The following is a 23,748-nucleotide window of genomic DNA, read 5'->3' on the forward strand; positions in this document are numbered from 1 at the left end:
CTACAAATATTTGAAGGAAGAACAAAGGAAAGGTCAGTAGGAACAGGGTAATGCTATGAACACAACCTGGAGGTGTGCTTTCAACTTGTATACATCATGTAAAAAGCTGTTATTTACCCAAATACATAAGTGCCTATATGATAAGAAATTTCTAAGGAAAAGAAGCAAACTGCCTTAGAGACCTAAAGTATCAACTCTGCTACGATGTAGCGAAGTCAGGTAATGTTAAATGTTTAAGAGATAAAATAAGACTGCAATTTCCTACCAACTACCAGCCAAGGTGTTACAAAATTATGAATCTAAGCAGATAAAGGGGTAGATGATAGAAAGACCATTTCACATACCAAACTGGTAAGGGAAGTGTATTTCCAATTTCTACATATCCCACTAAACATCTGTTAACAAAGCATTCCAACAACTCACAAAGTGTGGTAGTAAGAGTGATGGGTCTGTAATAAGAAGCGTCTTAGTCTGTGGTACCTGACTTACAAAAAAGGTAGGACAACAGTAGTTTTCCACTGATGAGGGAGACCCCTTTCAGAGCAAATAAGATGTAACAGGGCTAGAGCTGAAGGGTGCAAGTGCTGAAGCATATGGACATGGATGTTACCAGGCTCACCTGCTGTTGGTTGGCACATGTTTATCATTGACATGAGTTTGCAAAGAGCAGAGGGCATGTTATAAGGTTATTCAATGAAAGAGGTAAAATCCAGAGGGGAAGATGTAAAGGAGAAAGTGATACATGATAATATATACTTGGAATCTAGGCAGTAGTAGGCTGGTAGACAGCAACCACCCAAGGAGGTACTACTGTCCTGTCAAGTGAGTGTGAAACAGAAACCTGTAATTGATTGACATGATAGTAGGATAGCTGGTGCCTTTTTTCTGTCTCAAACACGCGAGAGGAGCAAGGGGCTAGTAACCCCTTCTCCTGTATAAATTACTAAATTTAAAAAGAGAAACTTTCGTTTTTCTCTTTGGGCCACCCTGCCATGGTAGGATACGGCCGGTTTGTTGGAGAAAAATAAATAAATAAATAAATATATATAAATATATATATATATATATATATATATATATATATATATATATATAGGTAGTAGGTTGGTAGACAGCAACCACCCAGGGAGGTACTACCGTCCTGCCAAGTGAGTGTAAAACGAAAGCCTGTGATTGTTTTACATGATGGTAGGATTGCTGATGTCTTTTGTCTGTCTCATAAATATGCAAGATTACAGGCATGTCTTGCTACTTCTACTTACACTTAGGTCACACTACACATACATGTACACATTTATTTATACACACTCATCTGAGTTTTCTTTGATTTTATCTTAATAGTTCTTGGTCTTATTAATTTTCCTTTTATATCCATGGGGAAGTGGAATAAGAATCTTTCCTCCGTAAGCCATGCGTGTTGTAAAAGTCAACTAAAATGCCGGGAACAATGAGCTAGTAACCCCTTTTCCTGTAAAGATTACTAAAAAGAATAAGAAGAAGAAAATTGTCAAAGTGGGAAGTCTGAATGTGCGTGGATGTTGTGCAGATGATAAGAAAGAGATGATTGTGGATGTTATGAATGAGAAGAAGCTGGATGTCCTGGCTTTAAGTGAAACAAAGCTGAAGGGGGTGGGAGAGTTTCAGTGGAGAGGAATAAATGGGATTAGGTCAGGGGTTTCAAATAGAGTTAGAGCTAAAGAAGGAGTAGCAATAATGTTGAAGGATAAGCTATGGCAGGAAAAGAGGGACTATAAATGTATTAATTCAAGGATTATGTGGAGTAAAATAAAGATTGGATGTGAAAAGTGGGTTATAATAAGCGTGTATGCACCTGGAGAAGAGAGAAGTGTAGAGGAGAGAGAGAGATTTTGGGAAATGTTGAGTGAATGCGTGGGGAGTTTTGAATCAAGTGTGAGAGTAATGGTGGTTGGGGATTTCAATGCTAAAGTGGGTAAAAATGTTATGGAGGGAGTAGTAGGTAAATTTGGGGTGCCAGGGGTAAATGTAAATGGGGAGCCTTTAATTGAGCTATGTGTAGAAAGAAATTTGGTAATAAGTAATACATATTTTATGAAAAAGAGGATAAATAAATATACAAGGTATGATGTAGCACGTAATGAAAGTAGTTTATTAGATTATGTATTGGTTGATAAAAGGTTGATGGGTAGGCTCCAGGATGTACATGTTTATAGAGGGGCAACTGATATATCGGATCATTATTTAGTTGTAGCTACAGTTAGAGTAAGAGGTAGATGGGAAAAGAGGAAGGTGGCAACAACAAGTAAGAGGGAGGTGAAAGTGTATAAACTAAGGGAGGAGGAAGTTCGGGTGAGATATAAGCGACTATTGGCAGAAAGGTGGGCTAGTGCAAAGATGAGTAGTGGGGGGGTTGAAGAGGGTTGGAATAGTTTTAAAAATGCAGTATTAGAATGTGGGGCAGAAGTTTGTGGTTATAGGAGGGTGGGGGCAGGAGGAAAGAGGAGTGATTGGTGGAATGATGAAGTAAAGGGTGTGATAAAAGAGAAAAAGGTAGCTTATGAGAGGTTTTTACAAAGCAGAAGTGTTATAAGAAGAGCAGAGTATATGGAGAGTAAAAGAAAGGTAAAGAGAGTGGTGAGAGAGTGCAAAAGGAGAGCAGATGATAGAGTGGGAGAGGCACTGTCAAGAAATTTTAATGAAAATAAGAAAAAATTTTGGAGTGAGTTAAACAAGTTAAGAAAGCCTAGGGAAAATATGGATTTATCAGTTAAAAGCAGAGTTGGGGAGTTAGTAGATGGGGAGATGGAGGTATTGGGTAGATGGCGAGAATATTTTGAGGAACTTTTAAATGTTAAGGAAGAAAGAGAGGCAGTAATTTCATGCACTGGTCAGGGAGGTATACCATCTTTTAGGAGTGAAGAAGAGCAGAATGTAAGTGTGGGGGAGGTACGTGAGGCATTACGTAAAATGAAAGGGGGTAAAGCAGCTGGAACTGATGGGATCATGACAGAAATGTTAAAAGCAGGGGGGGGGATATAGTGTTGGAGTGGTTGGTACTTTTGTTTAATAAATGTATGAAAGAGGGGAAGGTACCTAGGGATTGGCAGAGAGCATGTATAGTTCCTTTATATAAAGGGAAAGGGGACAAAAGAGACTGTAAAAATTATAGAGGAATAAGCTTACTGAGTATACCAGGAAAAGTGTACGGTAGGGTTATAATTGAAAGAATTAGAGGTAAGACAGAATGTAGGATTGCGGATGAGCAAGGAGGTTTCAGAGTGGGTAGGGGATGTGTAGATCAAGTGTTTACATTGAAGCATATATGTGAACAGTATTTAGATAAAGGTAGGGAAGTTTTTATTGCATTTATGGATTTAGAAAAGGCATATGATAGAGTGGATAGAGGAGCAATGTGGCAGATGTTGAAAGTATATGGAATAGGTGGTAAGTTATTAAATGCTGTAAAGAGTTTTTATGAGGATAGTGAGGCTCAGGTTAGGGTGTGTAGAAGAGAGGGAGACTACTTCCCGGTAAAAGTAGGTCTTAGACAGGGATGTGTAATGTCACCATGGTTGTTTAATATATTTATAGATGGGGTTGTAAAGGAAGTAAATGCTAGGGTGTTCGGGAGAGGGGTGGGATTAAATTTTGGGGAATCAAATTCAAAATGGGAATTGACACAGTTACTTTTTGCTGATGATACTGTGCTTATGGGAGATTCTAAAGAAAAATTGCAAAGGTTAGTGGATGAGTTTGGGAATGTGTGTAAAGGTAGAAAGTTGAAAGTGAACATAGAAAAGAGTAAGGTGATGAGGGTGTCAAATGATTTAGATAAAGAAAAATTGGATATCAAATTGGGGAGGAGGAGTATGGAAGAAGTGAATGTTTTCAGATACTTGGGAGTTGACGTGTCGGCGGATGGATTTATGAAGGATGAGGTTAATCATAGAATTGATGAGGGAAAAAAGGTGAGTGGTGCGTTGAGGTATATGTGGAGTCAAAAAACGTTATCTATGGAGGCAAAGAAGGGAATGTATGAAAGTATAGTAGTACCAACACTCTTATATGGGTGTGAAGCTTGGGTGGTAAATGCAGCAGCGAGGAGACGGTTGGAGGCAGTGGAGATGTCCTGTTTAAGGGCAATGTGTGGTGTAAATATTATGCAGAAAATTCGGAGTGTGGAAATTAGGAGAAGGTGTGGAGTTAATAAAAGTATTAGTCAGAGGGCAGAAGAGGGGTTGTTGAGGTGGTTTGGTCATTTAGGTAGAATGGGTCAAAGTAGAATGACATGGAAAGCATATAAATCTATAGGGGAAGGAAGGCGGGGTAGGGGTCGTCCTCGAAAGGGTTGGAGAGAGGGGGTAAAGGAGGTTTTGTGGGCAAGGGGCTTGGACTTCCAGCAGGCGTGCATGAGCGTGTTAGATAGGAGTGAATGGAGACGAATGATACTTGGGACCTGACGATCTGTTGGAGTGTGAGCAGGGTAATATTTAGTGAAGGGATTCAAGGAAACCGGTTATTTTCCTCTAGTCGGACTTGAGTCCTGGAAATGGGAAGTACAATGCCTGCACTTTAAAGGAGGGGTTTGGGATATTGGCAGTTTGGAGGGATATGTTGTGTATCTTTATATGTGTATGCTTCTAGACTGTTGTATTCTGAGCACCTCTGCAAAAACAGTGATAATGTGCGAGTGTGGTGAAAGTGTTGAATGATGATGAAAGTATTTTCTTTTTGGGGATTTTCTTTCTTTTTTGGGTCACCCTGCCTCGGTGGGAGACGGCCGACTTGTTGAAAAAAAAAAAAAAAAAATATATATATATATATACAGTGGACCCCCGCATAGCGAACTTAATCCGTGCAAGAGGGCTGGTCGTTATGCGAAATGTTCGCTATGCGAATTAATTTTCCCCATAAGAAATAATGGAAATAAAATTAATCCGTGCAAGACACCCAAAAGTATGAAAAAAAAATTTTTTTACCACAAAAAAATGTTAATTTTAGTACACACAAACTGAAAAAAGCATGCACAATTACATGACACTTACTTTTATTGAAGATCTGGTGATGATTGATGGGATGGGAGGAGGGGAGAGAGAGTGTTAGTGTTTAGAAGGGGAATCCCCTTCCATTAACACTTGAGGAGGCAAGTCCTTTTCCGGGGTTACTTCCCTTCTTCTTTTAATGCCACTAGGACCAGCTTCAGAGTCACTGGACTTCTTTCTGTCCATAGAGCTCTGTACCTCCCGTTCCTTTACGATTTGTCTAAAATGGGCCATAACATTGTCATTGAAATAGTCACCAGCACGCCTTGCAACAGCTGTGTCAGGGTGATTTTCATCCATAAAGGTTTGCAGTTCAACCCACTGTGCACACATTTCCTTAATTTTTGAAGTAGGCACAATGGATTCCACAACTGGCATAGGCTTCTCAGGGTTAGCCCCAAACCCTTCAAAATCTTTCTTAATTTCCATACTAATTCTCACCCTTTTTACCACAGGGTTGGCACTAGAAGCTTTCTTGGGGCCCATGGTCACTTATTTTCAACAAACAGAACCGAAAACACTGTAATAATACGAAATATTCCGAGTGTATGCTTGAATGTTACCGCGGAGGCTAGCTGGTAAACAATGGGACAGGCGGCACATGTGAGGCTGGCCGAGGCCGCACATTGGACGCGTCTCGGACGAAGTTCGCTGAGCGGGTTTTTGTCTACTATGCGGGGCAAAATTTTAGCGATCAAAGCGTTCGCTATGCGGAATGTTCGCTATGCAAGGCGTTCGCTATGCGGGGGTCCACTGTATATATATATATATATATATATATATATTATATATCTATATATATATATATATATATATATATATATATATATATATATATATATATATATAATTTTTTTTTTTTTTTTCAACAAGTCGGTCGTCTCCCACCGAGGCAGGGTGACCCAAAAAAGAAAGAAAATCCCCAAAAAGAAAATACTTTCATCATCATTCAACACTTTCACCACACTCACACATTATCACTGCTTTTGCAGAGGTGCTCAGAATACAACAGTTTAGAAGCATATACGTATATAGATACACAACATATCCCTCCAAACTGCCAATATCCCAAACCCCTCCTTTAAAGTGCAGGCATTGTACTTCCCATTTCCAGGACTCAAGTCCGACTAGAGGAAAATAACCGGTTTCCCTGAATCCCTTCACTAAATATTACCCTGCTCACACTCCAACAGATCGTCAGGTCCCAAGTATCATTCGTCTCCATTCACTCCTATCTAACACGCTCACGCACGCTTGCTGGAAGTCCAAGCCCCTTGCCCACAAAACCTCCTTTACCCCCTCTCTCCAACCCTTTCGAGGACGACCCCTACCCCGCCTTCCTTCCCCTATAGATTTATATGCTTTCCATGTCATTCTACTTTGATCCATTCTCTCTAAATGACCAAACCACCTCAACAACCCCTCTTCTGCCCTCTGACTAATACTTTTATTAACTCCACACCTTCTCCTAATTTCCACACTCCGAATTTTCTGCATAATATTTACACCACACATTGCCCTTAAACAGGACATCTCCACTGCCTCCAACCGTCTCCTCGCTGCTGCATTTACCACCCAAGCTTCACACCCATATAAGAGTGTTGGTACTACTATACTTTCATACATTCCCTTCTTTGCCTCCATAGATAACGTTTTTTGACTCCACATATACCTCAATGCACCACTCACCTTTTTTCCCTCATCAATTCTATGATTAACCTCATCCTTCATAAATCCATCCGCCGACACGTCAACTCCCAAGTATCTGAAAACATTCACTTCTTCCATACTCCTCCTCCCCAATTTGATATCCAATTTTTCTTTATCTAAATCATTTGACACCCTCATCACCTTACTCTTTTCTATGTTCACTTTCAACTTTCTACCTTTACACACATTCCCAAACTCATCCACTAACCTTTGCAATTTTTCTTTAGAATCTCCCATAAGCACAGTATCATCAGCAAAAAAGTAACTGTGTCAATTCCCATTTTGAATTTGATTCCCCAAAATTTAATCCCACCCCTCTCCCGTACACCCTAGCATTTACTTCCTTTACAACCCCATCTATAAATATATTAAACAACCATGGTGACATTACACATCCCTGTCTAAGACCTACTTTTACCGGGAAGTAGTCTCCCTCTCTTCTACACACCCTAACCTGAGCCTCACTATCCTCATAAAAACTCTTTACAGCATTTAATAACTTACCACCTATTCCATATACTTGCAACATCTGCCACATTGCTCCTCTATCCACTCTATCATATGCCTTTTCTAAATCCATAAATGCAACAAAAACTTCCCTACCTTTATCTAAATACTGTTCACATATATGCTTCAATGTAAACACTTGATGTACACATCCCCTACCCACTCTGAAACCTCCTTGCTCATCCGCAATCCTACATTCTGTCTTACCTCTAATTCTTTCAATTATAACCCTACTGTACACTTTTCCTGGTATACTCAGTAAGCTTATTCCTCTATAATTTTTACAGTCTCTTTTGTCCCCTTTCCCTTTATATAAAGGGACTATACATGCTCTCCGCCAATCCCTAGGTACCTTCCCCTCTTTCATACATTTATTAAACAAAAGTACCAACCACTCCAACACTATATCCCCCCCTGCTTTTAACATTTCTGTCATGATCCCATCAGTTCCAGCTGCTTTACCCCCTTTCATTTTACGTAATGCCTCACGTACCTCCCCCACACTTACATTCTGCTCTTCTTCACTCCTAAAAGATGGTACACCTCCCTGACCAGTGCATGAAATTACTGCCTCTGTTTCTTCCTTAACATTTAAAAGTTCCTCAAAATATTCTCGCCATCTACCCAATACCTCCATCTCCCCATCTACTAACTCCCCTACTCTGTTTTTAACTGACAAATCCATATTTTCCCTAGGCTTTCTTAACTTGTTTAACTCACTCCAAAATTTTTTCTTATTTTCATTAAAATTTCTTGACAGTGCCTCTCCCACTCTATCATCTGCTCTCCTTTTGCACTCTCTCATCACTCTCTTTACCTTTCTTTTACTCTCCATATACTCTGCTCTTCTTATAACACTTCTGCTTTGTAAAAACCTCTCATAAGCTACCTTTTTCTCTTTTATCACACCCTTTACTTCATCATTCCACCAATCACTCCTCTTTCCTCCTGCCCCCACCCTCCTATAACCACAAACTTCTGCCCCACATTCTAATACTGCATTTTTAAAACTATTCCAACCCTCTTCAACCCCCCCACTACTCATCTTTGCACTAGCCCACCTTTCTGCCAATAGTCGCTTATATCTCACCCGAACTTCCTCCTCCCTTAGTTTATACACTTTCACCTCCCTCTTACTTGTTGTTGCCACCTTCCTCTTTTCCCATCTACCTCTTACTCTAACTGTAGCTACAACTAAATAATGATCCGATATATCAGTTGCCCCTCTATAAACATGTACATCCTGGAGCCTACCCATCAACCTTTTATCCACCAATACATAATCTAATAAACTACTTTCATTACGTGCTACATCATACCTTGTATATTTATTTATCCTCTTTTTCATAAAATATATATTACTTATTACCAAATTTCTTTCTACACATAGCTCAATTAAAGGCTCTCCATTTACATTTACCCCTGGCACCCCAAATTTACCTACTACTCCCTCCATAACATTTTTACCCACTTTAGCATTGAAATCCCCAACCACCATTACTCTCACACTTGATTCAAAACTCCCCACGCATTCACTCAACATTTCCCAAAATCTCTCTCTCTCCTCTACACTTCTCTCTTCTCCAGGTGCATACACGCTTATTATAACCCACACACACACACACACCTACCATCCGACTTACGACCGAGTTCGGTTCTGAGAAACCGGTCGTAAGTCGAAATGGACATAAGTCGAACTTTACTACTGAATATCAACATCACATTTTTGTAATGACTTTATTTTATTGTTTTATTTTGGTATTTCATGTTTTACTTTACTTTTTATGCTGTTAGTACTGTATTTTATACTGTAAGGTTTAGGATAAACACTGTTTACAACACAAATAGTTGTTCATTTCCCAAAAATTTGGCATAAAAAACACAGTCGAAAGTCGAGTGGTTGTAAGTTGAGCAGGTCGTAAGTTGGATGGTAGGTGTATATATACGTGTATATAATATATATATATACAGTAGGGCCCCACTTATACGGCGGGTTAGGTTCCAGGCTGTCGCCGGAAAGCAGACATCGCTGGAAGGCAGAACTCCATTTTTTTCCATTTATAAATGCATATAAATGCCAGACAACAAGTTTATACTAAATTATATTAAGTTAGTAATAGAACTAGGCATTAAAAACACACAAAGTAAAATACATTCACAGTAAATTCATTACTTATCTTAAAGTATTTGTAATTTTAATGTAGGGAGAGAGGTGAGTAGTACTTATTTGTAGGAAGTCAGGTGCAGGTAGCCCAGGTGTAGGTAGCACTGGCTCCCCGTCTCATACATAATATACGATGTTTAAAACATCCCAGAGGTAAAATGCACATACAGTACACTCATTATTTACCTTAAAATATGTGTAGTCTTAATATAGGAAGAGAGGTGAGTAGTATTTATTTGTACAAAGTCAGTGCAGGTAGTCGGTAGGTGTAGCCTGGGCTACACCTATTGGCTACATACACTGTGGCCCAGAGCCATATTATTAACATCGACATGCCGTGTTCACTGAATTTAATAATTTCTAACAAATACCTTTAGATGCCTCATAAACGAAGGTAGAAGTAATGAATAATTCATGCCGAAAATTGTAAACAAATGCGGAGTGGGGGAGTGGCTGGGCCAAACGCAGATTCATACGTTTTCTCTGATGGCTGAGCAGAGAAAACGTAATGTCCCTTCACCTGGCTCCACAAGTATTATTATCAGAGCATATAAAATATGCAATAAATGCCAGACAACAAGTTTACACTAACTTATATTAAGTTAGCAATAGAAATAGGCATTAAAAACACAATAAAAGGTAAGATACACACAGAGTACACTTATTACTTACCTTAAAATATTAATATTAATGTGAGAGAGGTGAGTGGCAGGGTGTTTATTGAATAAAATCAAAATGGCACACCATCATCCTCTAACTTGGCACTTAAAGCAAGAGCCTTACGACTTCTCTTTTTATTACAGCTAACCTTAGACGCCATCGTCAATGAGAGCCAACTAGTTAATGAAAGAGTAAATGAGAGAGAGGACGAGATACAGAGTTGAGACAATGTAAGAACACAAACTGAACAGGTAGTGGACGATCACTTGGTCAGGCGAAATGCGTATTAATATGTGTCTACTTTTAGTTCATTCACGTCCATTGTAAGAGTTTGTAAAACATTTACCTCAATATTTTTTTATTTTAATAATAATTACCTCACAATACAAATACAGTGGACACCCGGTTAACGATATTTTTTCATTCCAGAAGTATGTTCAGGTGCCAGTACTGACCGAATTTGTTCCCATAAGGAATATTGAGAAGTAGATTAGTCCATGACAGAACCCCAAACATACACGTACAAACGCACTTACATAAATACACTTACATAATTGGTCGCATTGGGAGGTGATCGTTATGCGGGGGTCCACTGTACTCTTACATTGTGTACAAGTTAGTTCAGAATAAACAAACGGCAACACCATTTTTAGAGTGAATGAAGATAATAATATTAATAATAATAATAATAATAATAATAATAATATTATTATTATTGTTAATATTAATAATAATAATATTAATAATAATAATAATAATAATAATAATTATTATTATTATTTATTATAAAAAGCACTAAACCCACAAGGGTCATGAATTGCTATACATAGAGTAAAGGCATACGAAAAGAATATTTTTCTAGAGTTACCCCCCAGTGTTTGACTAGAGACAACGTAATTCTTCCGACACTACCTACACAGCTGCTTTGTAAACAAATCTCATATTTACATCAATTTTTATTCTGAGTGTATGTATCATGTTTATATACTATGTAATGGGTTTCATATATAATTTTGAGGAAAATATCATAGATGGATTAATGAAAATGCCTATTTTGATGTAAAATAAGACATTTAGTGTGCCCAAGAGTGATTATTATTGCGTAGTATTGGCGTCATGAGTAGAGAGAGACTTAGTGATTTTCATGTGTACCTGCACACCAGCACAGTGTGTAAGTATATTTAAGTGCAGGTACACATAAGTATAATTATCAGAGTACATATAAAATATGCAGTAACTTTAAAACACTTGAAATTTTGGAAAGTTTCCTGACATAATAGATGTGGTCACGGAAAATGTAAACAAACCGGGTGGGGGCGCCGTATTTAAAAGACCGCTTACCGTATAGCAAATTTTGGTCATAATTTGACATCGCCGTATTAGTGGAACACCATAAAGCGGGGCCTTACTGTATACATGTATGTATGTATGTATGTATGTATGTATGTATGTGTGTGTGTGTATATATATATATATATATATATATATATATATATATATATATATATATATATATATATATTTATATACATATATACAGGAGGGCCCCGCTTTACGGCGTTCCGCTTTACGGCGTTCCGCTAATACGGACATTTCAAATTATGACCAAAACTCACTATACGGCTCCCCCCACCTGACTTTCTAATACGGTCACCGTGCCCCACCCTGTTTGTTTACATTCTCCATGAGCTCAGTAAGCACTAAGTCTCTCCATTTTGTCTGGAAACTCCAAAATTTCAAATGTTTTTAAAAGTTATTTCATATTTTATATATACTCTGATAATTATACTTATGTATACCTGTACCTAAATAAACTTACATACATCGAGTCATTTAAATGTCGTATATTACGTTAATATACACATTTTCATTAATCCATCCATGATATTTTTTTCAAAATTATATAATAAACACGATGCATAACATATAAATAAGATAAATACACCCCACAGTAGAATAAATAAACAAATGTGAGATGTGAGCAGACGACTTGCACAAGTGGTGATAATAACAATACTGAGTCTCATTAAATGTCGTATATTACGGTAATATACACATTTTCATTAATCCATCCATGATATTTTTTTCAAAATTATATAATAAACACGATGCATAACATATAAATAAGATAAATACACCCCACAGTAGAATAAATAAACAAATGTGAGATGTCGTAGCAGACGACTTGCACAAGTGGTGATAATAACAATACCGAGTCTCATTAAATGTCGTATATTACGGTAATATACACATTTTCATTAATCCATCCATGATATTTTTTTCAAAATTATATAATAAACACGATACATAACATAAAAAGATGATAAATACACCCCACAATAGAATAAATAAACATAAATATAAGATGTGGGAGCCACATAACTTGTACAAGTGACGGCAAGAATAACATTTTCTCTAATCTAACATAAGAGTAAATGTGTTACTGGGGGTAACTGTAGAAAATTATTCCTTTCGTATGTATGTAAGTAAGTTTATTCAGGTATACACAAATACAGTTACATAGATTATCATACATAACAACATACGTGTAGAGAACCTAGGATAACCCAAAAAAGTCAGTGTGACTTATTTCCATTGCCTTCACTCAGAGCTTCATTTCTTCTCAAAATGATGTTACATGAGAATGGGAGTGTTCTTCTTTATTAATTCTACCGTATCAATGTAGAGACAACCTGTACACAATGTAACTTGTACACAAACCAGACGTGTACATTTCGTTTGTTTACAAAACTTACCTTCCCCTGGTTTGTTTACATAACTGCGCCTGCCCCCTCTCATGTACTCATTCTTTCTCTCTCTCATTTATTCGTTTTATCTCATTTACTTACTCCTGACCCTACATTAAGACTACAAATATTTTAAGGTAAGTAATGAGTGAACTGTATATACATTTTATCGCTCTGGGATGCTTAAATATCATAGAATAGTATGTGTGGGTGGGGTGGCCTGGTGAGGCTATTACAATACATACCACACTTGATTTCTTACAATAAATACTACTTGTCTCACCCTAGATTAAGACTATAAATATTTTAAGGTAAGTAATGAGTGCACTATGTGTGTATTGTACCTTTTTATTGTTTTTTGATGCCTGGTTCTATTGCTAACTTAATATATGTTAGTGTAAACTTATCTAGTGTTTGTATGCATTTATAAGTGGAAAAAAAGGGTGTTCCACTTTACGGCGATTTCCGCTTTACGGCGGTAGCCTGGAACCTAACCCGCCGTATAAGTGGGGCCTTCCTGTATATACATATATATATATATATATTTTTTTTCTCAACAAGTCGGCCGTCTCCCACCGGTAAAAGTAGGTCTTAGACAGGGATGTGTAATGTCACCATGGTTGTTTAATATATTTATAGATGGGGTTGTAAAAGAAGTAAATGCTAGGGTGTTCAGGAGAGGGGTGGGATTAAATTATGGGGAATCAAATTCAAAATGGGAATTGACACAGTTACTTTTTGCTGATGATACTGTGCTTATGGGAGATTCTAAAGAAAAATTGCAAAGGTTAGTGGATGAGTTTGAGAATGTGTGTAAAGGTAGAAAGTTGAAAGTGAACATAGAAAAGAGTAAGGTGATGAGGGTATCAACTGATTTAGATAAAGAAAAATTGGATATCAAATTGGGGAGGAGGAGTATGGAAGAAGTGAATGTTTTCAGATACTTGGGAGTTGACGTGTTGGCGGATGGATTTATGAAGGATGAGGTTAATCATAGAATTGATGAGCGAAAAAAGGTGAGTGGTGCGTTGAGGTATATGTGGAGTCAAAAAACGTTATCTATGGAGGCAAAGAAGGGAATGTATGAAAGTATAGTAGTACCAACACTCTTATATGGATGTGAAGCTTGGGTGGTAAATGCAGCAGCGAGGAGACGGTTGGAGGCAGTGGAGATGTCTTGTCTAAGGGCAATGTGTGGTGTAAATATTATGCAGAAAATTCGGAGTGTGGAAATTAGGAGAAGGTGTGGAGTTAATAAAAGCATTAGTCAGAGGGCAGAAGAGGGGTTGTTGAGGTGGTATGGTCATTTAGAGAGAATGGATCAAAGTAGAATGACATGGAAAGCATATAAATCTATAGGGGAAGGAAGGAGGGGTAGGGGTCGTCCTTGAAAGGGTTGGAAAGAGGGGGTAAAGGAGGTTTTGTGGGCTAAGGGCTTGGACTTCCAGCAAGCGTGCATGAGCGTATTAGATAGGAGTGAATGGAGGCGAATGATACTTGGGACCTGACGATCTGTTGGAGTGTGAGCAGGGTAATATTTAGTGAAGGGATTCAGGGAAACCGGTTATTTTCATATAGTCGGACTTGAGTCCTGGAAATGGGAAGTACAATGCCTGCACTTTAAAGGAGGGGTTTGGGATACTGGCAGTTTGGAGGGATATGTTGTGTATCTTTATACGTATATGCTTCTGAACTGTTGTATTCTGAGCACCTCTGCAAAAGCAGTGATAATGTGTGAGTGTGGTGAAAGTGTTGAATGATGATGAAAGTATTTTCTTTTTGGGGATTTTCTTTCTTTTTTGGGTCACCCTGCCTCGGTGGGAGACGGCCGACTTGTTGAAAAAAAAAAAAAAAAAAAAAAAAAAAAAAAAAAAAAAAAAAAAAAATATATATATATATATATATATATATATATATATATATATATATATATATATATATATATATATATATATAATATATAATATACATACATACATACATACATACATACATACATACATACATGCATACATACATACATACATACATACATATATACATACAGTGGAACCTCAAAAATCGAATGTATCACATATTGAACGTTTCGAAAATAGTACCACTTTTTCGGACAAACTGTGTCCCTATTATCGAACGCGGCCCTATTTTCGGACCACCGGGTATGGGACCTGTCTGCTGGCCCGCTCTGTCCGCGTCCCCGCGCAGGCGCCGTGAGCAGTCTAGCTTTGTTTATGCTTGAGTGAACACTAACCTGCGCTCTCATTCATGCATTTTACGATTATTTCGTTGTGTTTAGTGCTTGTGGGACTGTGAAATAAGCTACCATGGGCCCAAAGAAACTTGCTAGTGGTACCCCTGTGGTAAAGAAAGTGAGAAACACCATAGATGTGAAGAAGGAAATAATACAGAAGTATGAGAGTGGTGTGAGACTTGCTGAGCTTGCCAGGATGTATGGGAAAAACAAGTCGACCATCGGTTCTATCCTGTCAAAGAAAGAAAAATCAAGGAAGCTGATGTTGCAAAAGGTGTTAATATAGGGAGTGGATGAGGTGCCTTCTTCAAAGATTACGGAGATTTGTGCCAAGTTGAATTATGTCCAAATGTTTGTGCAAAAGTACCACCCTGAGCAAGCTGAAACGAGCCATCTTTGCAACAAGTTCAGTGACAGAACCATGTCCCATTTTAGGGAAATGTTAAAGAGGTGCCAGAAACAGAGGACTGTGGACAGTTATTTTGTGAGACAGGGGTCCAGTAACTCTCAAGCTGGTCCTAGTGGCATTAAAAGACAGAGAAGGGAAGTAACCCCAGAGAGGGCTTTACCTGAAGTCCTCATGGAGGAGGATTCTCCTTCCAAACACTAACCCCAACTCCCTCTCTCCTCCTCCCTATCTTCCAGATGCCATCACCAATCTTCAATAAAGGTATGTAAAAATGTTATTTTATATGTATTACTATACATAATTAAAAACTATAGTATTTGTTGAATGTAAAACTGTAATTAATCTCTATAAAATGTATTTTTTGTGTGAATATTTTTGGGTTTCTGGAACGGATTAATTGCATTTCCATTATTTCTTATGGGAAATATTGCTTCGAATTTCAGACTTTTTGAATTTAGAACTAGCTCCTGGAACAGATTAAGTTCGATTTTTGAGGTTCCACTGTACATATATATATATATAGATATTATTTTTTTTTGTTTTTTCAACAAACCGGCCGTACTGCACCATATATATATACATGTATATATATATATTTTTTTGTAACCACGGACGAGTGGTATTGATCAATAACAACAACGTGCAGGACAAAGATAATCGGGAACCTAGCTGTGTTTATTTACATACATATTTTCTTATTTTCGTTGCCATTTGTTAAATCTGCAAAGCAATCGTGGCACCCAGTAAGCATACAAGTGTTGCTGAAAGTGACAAGAAAAGGTTTAAGCATTCAAGTCTAGGAATTATGAAGAAAACTGAGATATTAGACAAGTTTAAGGGTGAATCACGTGTGGTGGACATAGTGAAGGCCTATGGCCTTAATGAAGCATCGGTTCATACAATTAAAAAGAACGAGGCAAATATACGAGCTTGTGTTATGAATAACCCAAGATGTCATCTCATGAATAGAATGACACGTAGGTCCCAACAAGTAAATATACATTGCGATTATCGTTGTTATTAGCTAAAACGACGAAAATCAGCTTTATAATATGACATATTCATTTTCATCTTTCTCATTTTTCATTTTATGAATATACAGTGGACCCCCGCATACCGGACGCCTTGCATAACGGACAATCAGCATACCGGACGCTTTGATCGCAAAAATTTTGCCTCGCATACCGCCCAAAAACCCGCTCAGCGCCCTTCGTCCGAGACGCGTCCAATGTGCGGCCTGAGCCACGCTCACATGTTCCGCCGGTGGCATTGTTTACCAGCCAGCCTCCGCGGTAACATCCAAGCATACAATCGGAACATTCGGAACATTTCGTATTATTACAGTGTTTTTGGTGATTTTTTTCTGGAAAATAAGTGACCATGGGCCCCAAGAAAGCTTCTAGTGCCAACCCTACAGCAATAAGGGTGAGAATTACTATGGAGATGAAGAAAAAGATCACTGATAAGTATGAAAGTGGAGTGCGTGTCTCCGAGCTGGCCAGGTTGTATAATAAACCCCAATCAACCATCGCTACTATTGGTGGTACAGCTGCTGCTGCTGCTGTACCACTGTCAGCTGCTGCTGCACTGTCAGCTGCTGCTGCTGTACCACCGTCAGCTGCTCCTGCTGCTGTAGTACCGTCTGCTGCTGCTGTAGCATCGTCTGCTGCTGCTGTAGCATCGTCTGCTGCTGCTGTAGCATCGTCTGCTGCTGCTGTAGCATCGTCTGTTGCTGCTGTAGCATCGTCTGTTGCTGCTGTACCACCGTCAGCTGCTGCTGCTGCTGCTGCTGTAGCATCGTCTGCTGCTGCTGCTGCTGTAGCATCGTCTGCTGCTGCTGTAACATCGTCAATTGCTGCTGTAGCATCGTCTGCTGCTGCTGTAGCATCGTCTGTTGCTGCTGTAGCATCGTCTGTTGCTGCTGTACCACCGTCAGCTGCTGCTGCTGCTGTAGCATCGTCTGCTGCTGCTGTAGCATCGTCTGTTGCTGCTGTAGCATCGTCTGTTGCTGCTGTACCACCGTCAGCTGCTGCTGCTGCTGTAGCATCGTCTGCTGCTGCTGTAACATCGTCAGTTGCTGCTGTAGCATCGTCTGCTGCTGCTGTAGCATCGTCTGTTGCTGCTGTACCACCGTCAGCTGCTACTGCTGCTGTAGCACCGTTGTTGGTGTGGCTTATTGAGAATACCAAGAAACAATTAACCCCAGAGGATTTGCCACCCAGGATAGCCCAAAAAAGTCAGTGTCATCGAAGACTGTCTAACTTATTTCCATTGGGGTCCTTAATCTTGTCTCCCAGGATGCAACCCACACCAGTCGACTAACACCCAGGTGAACAGGGAAAATGCCTGGAACTAGTGCTCATATTGGTGAATTTAGAGCCAGCAAAGGTTGGTTTGAGAGATTTAAGAATCGTAGTGACATACACAGTGTGATAAGGCATGTTCTGGAAGAAAATACCAAACAGGACCTACAGTACTCAGGAGGAAAAGGCACTCCCAGGACACAGTGTCTCATCAGTCATTGCTGCATCTTCAATAAAGGTAAGTGTCATTTATTCTTCATTTAGTAGAGTAGTACATGCACAATATATATTGTGCATGTACTACTCTACTATTGTGCATGTATCCTTCTCTTTGTGTGTAGGAAAATGTATATTTCATGTGGTAAAAATTTTTTTTTCATACTTTTGAGTGTCTTGCACGGATTAATTTGATTTCCATTATTTCTTATGGGGAAAATTCATTTGCATACCGAACATTTCGCATAACAGCCAGCCCTCTTGCACGGATTAAGGTCGCTATGCGGGGGTCCACTGTATATGTATTTTTTTTTTTTTTCTTTCTTTCTTTTTTTTTGGGTCACCCTGCCTCGGTGGGAGACGGCCGACTTGTTGAAAAAAAAAAAAAAATGTATTTTGTGCTGAGGCATCATTTACCAATGATAACAATCATTTATGACCTCACCTCTGGTTACTACTCACCTGACGCAGGCTTATGTCAGAGGTGAGTGGAGTAGAGCAGGCAGTACAGCACCTCTCTCAGTACAGAGAAGGTTTTCACGGCTTACTCCTGTTAACCTAAACGGTGAAGCATTTTTTCTAAAGCTTTATTCGTGAAAGTCACCAGAAATTGTGGAATTTTCATTATATAGAAGTTTTCGTGTGTAGAGACTTCAAGTTTTCTAAGTCAACAGCCTAATCTCCTTAGAAAATAGAGGATGATGTAACCTTTTGTTCAACTGTATATTAAAGGTCCATTCAGCTAAGAATGAAGTTCTTCTTAATTTATAAGTGGTGTACAAAAGTCTGCTTATATATAATTAAGAAAGAGGTACAATTAAATACCTCAAGTCTATAACAATATCTACATTAAAGAGACGTTTTATAAAGTTTTTTCGATCTCCTTATAACTTTATTACGATACAACTGGAGAATAATTCTCCATAAAAACTCCCCTAGACTAACATCACCTATGGTTTATAAAGTTTATCGTAATACTCACATACCTTTCACCCAGGTAGATCTGTTCGTGACTTGATAAAGCCCACTGTGTGGGCATTATAAAGTGTATCACACTATACTGCTTATGTGTTTATTTAACTTAATATATGTTAGTGCAAACTTGTTATCTGGCATTCATAAGCATTTGTAAGTTGAAAAAAATGGTGTTCTGCTTTCCGGCGGTAGCCTGGACCCTAACCTGCCGTATAAGTGGGGCCCTACTGTAAACATAAAATACTCAGTAACTTTAAAATGCATGAAATTTTGAAAAGGTTCCAGACATAATTGAGACATGGAGCTCACGAAGGATGTAAACAAACAGAGTGGCATGTGGACACTGTAATAGCTAATCAGAGAGCTGTATAAAAAATTTTTTGGTTATACACGTAATTTGAAATGTCTGTATTAGCGAATCTCTGTGAAGTGAAACACCGTAAAACAGGGCCCTGGAGGATGTAGCACTTCAGATACAACTACAAGATGATGCCCAATTGCTGTGCCAACTTCAACAGGGGTTTGGAATGCTTTTGCCAGCAACAGTAAGAATGGGAGCAGATCTAGAGAGTACTTTCTGTAATTTTTGCATTTTTTCCAGATTGCTATCCCTGTAATACAACATGCATGCATTCTTGCTTGTTTGAAAGCTAAGAGCTGGTGTTGTAACGATATCCCCATGCAGCACATTTCAAATACACAGCATAAGTACAGTTAGGAGACCACCATGAGACACAATTTTTAGTAATGTTTACCTATGGTTTGGGGGATTGCAATCATGGCTGCAGAGAGAATAGAGATAGGGTAGTAAGGATTTTTAATAACTCATCATCAGAGGATGAATTAGGAGGAGCACTTGGAAAGAGGTATTGCATGTTTAAAGCACCCAGTCTCCCAGCAAGAGCGATGAAGAGGTTGGGTGTATAAGCAAGAAGTAAAGAGATGAGGTTATGAAGATCATTTACTACTGACCAATCTAAGTCCAGTACTACAGAACAGCAAACAAAGAGTATGGGTGTGGGGATCTAAGTGTGTAGGGGGGCACCAGTGTTGAAGACATGGAGAGGGAAAGATGTGAGAAAAGCCTCTAACTGGCCCCTGCAAGAGTTGCAGTGAGACCCTCTCCTGAGTAAATGATGAGCATGTAATAAAAGAGAGAGGTGTAGGTAAGGAAGAAATCAGAAATTGCATGTCAGGGAGAAATAATGGGTGTGAAGGGAAAAGATACAAAGAGCAGACTATCTAGCACTTGTCTAAAACACAAGCTGTAGTATAATGAAGCAGCATATGAATATAAAGTAAAAAATAAGGAATAACACTGCCCATAAGAAGTGCACCTTCATCATCTCATCAGGAAAAGGAACTACTGACTTTAATAAAACATAGCTAGGGATAGAAATTCCAACTGGGCAACAATTTTGGTTCTTTTAAACAATACAATAGAGGTCTCCTTGATTTTTTCTGTTTCCTCTGATATTCCACTATAATACTGCCATTATCAATGACCAGTAATACAGTGGCATCAGACAGCAGGTGGTGACTATGGGCTAAAATGGCTTGTAAGGTTGATATATAGGTGCAGCTTTAAGTTAGTAATAAGGATTTGTGGATAACTATAGAAAGAAGATGCTGGGCAGAAATAAGTGTAAGGGCTTGCAGAGAGTGAGAATGTCAGTGTGAACATAAGGGTAGTCGGTCAGCATCTGTCACAAGTCTCATCTCTTCAACAAAAGCTGATATTGCCTCAATAGTTTCTTAAGTGGCAGGTAGTATGATGAAAGAGGTGTATGAGGCAGAGAAACTGCATCTCCCAAGATGGGATGAAGTGGAGAGATGTTAGCAGTCTCTCTTGAGATGAAGGAGCCTGTGTGGGGACAGAGGTGACATGTGGGGGGTGGATGTATTTTCACAACTGTCACACATGTGGGAGTCAAGAGGCAAGGTACATATGGAGTAAAAATCAAGCAAGAAGGAGCAAAAAGTTAGCAGGATCTTGGTGCCTATTGGAGATTTGTGTCTAAGGTTTAGGAGGAAGAGTCAAAGGCACAGCTGGGGAAGGCTGTATTGGTGGAGAATCATGTGAAGTAAAAGAGGCTGAAGTGGCAAGAACAGGATATGGCAAAGTAGTAGGAACATCAGAGGTGAGAGCCTCATAAGGGTTGAATACAGAGGAGACTGAGGAAGAGGTTTTTAGCAAGGTGCTGTGGTCATCAGGTAATTCAGATATAGGAGAGCCATGAAGATGGAGCAGTCACTGCTATAGCATATGACAGGTCCTCCAATTTCTGAGACAGCAAATTTCACTGTCTCATATGAAAACTAGGTAATAGTGGGAATATGCAGTGTGTGCTTCTCCACAGTTAAGGCAAGAGAGATTGACAGCAAGATGGATGATCACCTGCACTACAGAACAGGAATTCTAATGGTAATCTGCAATATTTAGATGTGTGGTCAAAGCACCAGCACTGTATGTATTGTGATAAATGGTTTAAAACCGACAAGTGTCTCAATCTTCAACTGAATGCATTGTTAAGGTGTTGGTTGACATTCCCATACCAGTAAGTGTTGTCCTGCTATGTAAACTGAAGATGGAACGTCTTGGTAATTCAAAGTTAATTTAGCTACACTGCTTGGATAATGCCTCAGTTCTACAGCTCCAACTGAGGAAGGAATGTCTATGAATTGTGACCGGAATGACATCAACAGAGTAGCTATGGAAAGGGTTGTGGGTCTGTTCTGCATTAACTATGGTGGTAATATGCATCCCAGTCTTGAGGATCTGGAAAAATATGTTTTGGCTAACATGTCTCATGAGTACTTTGCCAGTGCCATGGTCTTGATGATAATAAGAAAATGTCACTGGTTTGGAGGAAAAGAATTCCGTCCAAGACTTCTTTGAAGTACATATATCTTCTAGGGAAAGAGTATTCCAGGTGTTGTGTTTCTTAGGATGAGAGTAAGAACATATGTCAGATACTATTTAAGGATCATTTAGATTGTATGGATGATGGCTTTCAGCCATTCTGTCCTGGAACATGCGAACGATCCTAAAATCAAATTTGATAGTGTTAAAAAAGATGATAATAGCATTTAAGATGAAGGCATCATGTGAAACAGATGTACACTATATTAATTCATTATGTGTGTCACCAAAGATGAATATTCTCACATGTTTACTCTTATACTTAAATGCCAGTCAAGAAAGTTAAATAACTTCTTGGGAAATTTTGCATTAATTCATGTTTTTAATACTATTTTACTACAGTGACCAACTTCTAGTTTTAAAATAGCCATCATGGTGACAAAACTAATATTCAAGGCTATGCTGAAGTTGAGGATTACATGTAAGTGCAAGCTTATAAAAAGCTGGATTTGATTGATAACTAACTGAACTGGCTATACTTTCCATGAGAGTACAGTGGTAAATAGCAGAAAGCATAAGAGGAAGGAAGCAAGCCATAATCAAAAGCACCAGGGCTCTTGAGACTTCAAACCAGGGAAGAAGAAAGGACATCCGATTCTTAGAGTGGCAAAACAACCTAGTGCAAGCATGAGAAGAATCACACCTATTGGGAAGGAAAAAAAGAAGAAGTTATTAACAGTTGCATTCATAACATACATGAAGCTTTAAAAATTAAGGTCATATTTCACAGAACTATATTTATAATCCTGGGTAGTTAATTTAAGAAATAACTGCATTAAAATGCAGATAGCATAGAGATAAGTTAAAATACAGTAGACTCTTACAAGAAGCTATGGTTATGCTAATGAAAATCAGTGTTATGTAAAATTCAATATATAATTTGCATAAGACACACCAATAAATAAAAGGTAAACTTGACTTAGTCTTACTCTTCAAGGCATGGAGATTTTCTGACCAAAATACGAGTTGGGACAGTAGATGTTATGATATATAACAGAGTAAACAATTGGGCAAGCAATGCAGTTTCCAGTCACTCATTACAGTCACCTAGTTATGCATTATGTCTTCTTGGACCACAAAATACAGGGTAAATATGATGACAGCATTTCATTTATCAAAATGTAGGGAATTTATGAACAACAAATGAGTACCTGCATTAGAAGTGGTGACAGAAGTTACATTAAGCTTTCATTGGCTTCTTGTGCTTATCATAGTTCCCTCACTACACAACAAATATCCTGAGAAGAGTAAGAGTTAGGTTCAGCTTGCAATCAAGTGCAAGCTGCTATTCTAACCACCTCTTTTTCCCTCACTACACAGCATCTAGTGGTCCTGCTGCTGCTGAAGAAGATTGCTTAGTTATAGGTGAACATGGACAGTTAGGGTAAGATATAAACAACTATTGGAGGACAGATGGACTAGTGAGAGCATAGGTAATGGGGTCAAAGATGTATGGGGTAGGCTTAAGAATGTAGTGTTAAGAGTGTTCAGCACAAGTTTGCCATTACAGGAAAGTGGGTGTGGGAGGGAAGAAGAGCGATTGGTGGAATGATGATGTAAAGAGAGTAGTAAGGGAGAAAAAGTTAGCATATGAGAGGTTTTTACAAAGTAGAAGTGATGCAAGGAGGGAAGAGTACATGGAGAGAAAAAGAGAGGTTAAGAGAGTGGTGAAAGCAATGTAAAAAGAGTGCAAATGAGAGAGTGGGTGAGATGTTATCAACTAATAGTTTTGAAAATAAGAAAATGTTTTGGAGTAAGATTAATAAGTTGAGGAAGCCTAGGGAACAAATGGATCTGACAATTAAAAATAGGGAGAGGAAAATTATTAAATGGAGAGTTAGAGGTATCAGGAAGATGGAGGG

General features: G+C 38.6%; 1 protein-coding gene across 6 annotated transcripts in view; it reads right to left on the reverse strand.

The window, feature by feature from the left end:
• LOC128694145 (carboxypeptidase D) overlaps window positions 1-23,748 on the reverse strand; it is a 346,813-nt gene that overhangs the window by 8,574 nt on the left and 314,491 nt on the right. Inside the window, exon 29 of one of the 6 annotated variants that reach the window (XM_070080618.1) lies at window positions 22,327-22,529. The exons of the other annotated variants lie outside the window; for them this stretch is intronic. Coding sequence (XP_069936719.1) covers window positions 22,426-22,529 — 104 coding nt within the window. The 3' untranslated portion in view covers window positions 22,327-22,425. Of the gene's footprint in view, window positions 1-22,326; window positions 22,530-23,748 lie in introns of those variants that run through there. 6 annotated transcript variants of the gene reach the window in all.

Source organism: Cherax quadricarinatus, chromosome 6, assembly GCF_038502225.1.
Source record: "Cherax quadricarinatus isolate ZL_2023a chromosome 6, ASM3850222v1, whole genome shotgun sequence".
Classification (NCBI taxonomy): Eukaryota; Metazoa; Arthropoda; class Malacostraca; order Decapoda; family Parastacidae; genus Cherax; species Cherax quadricarinatus.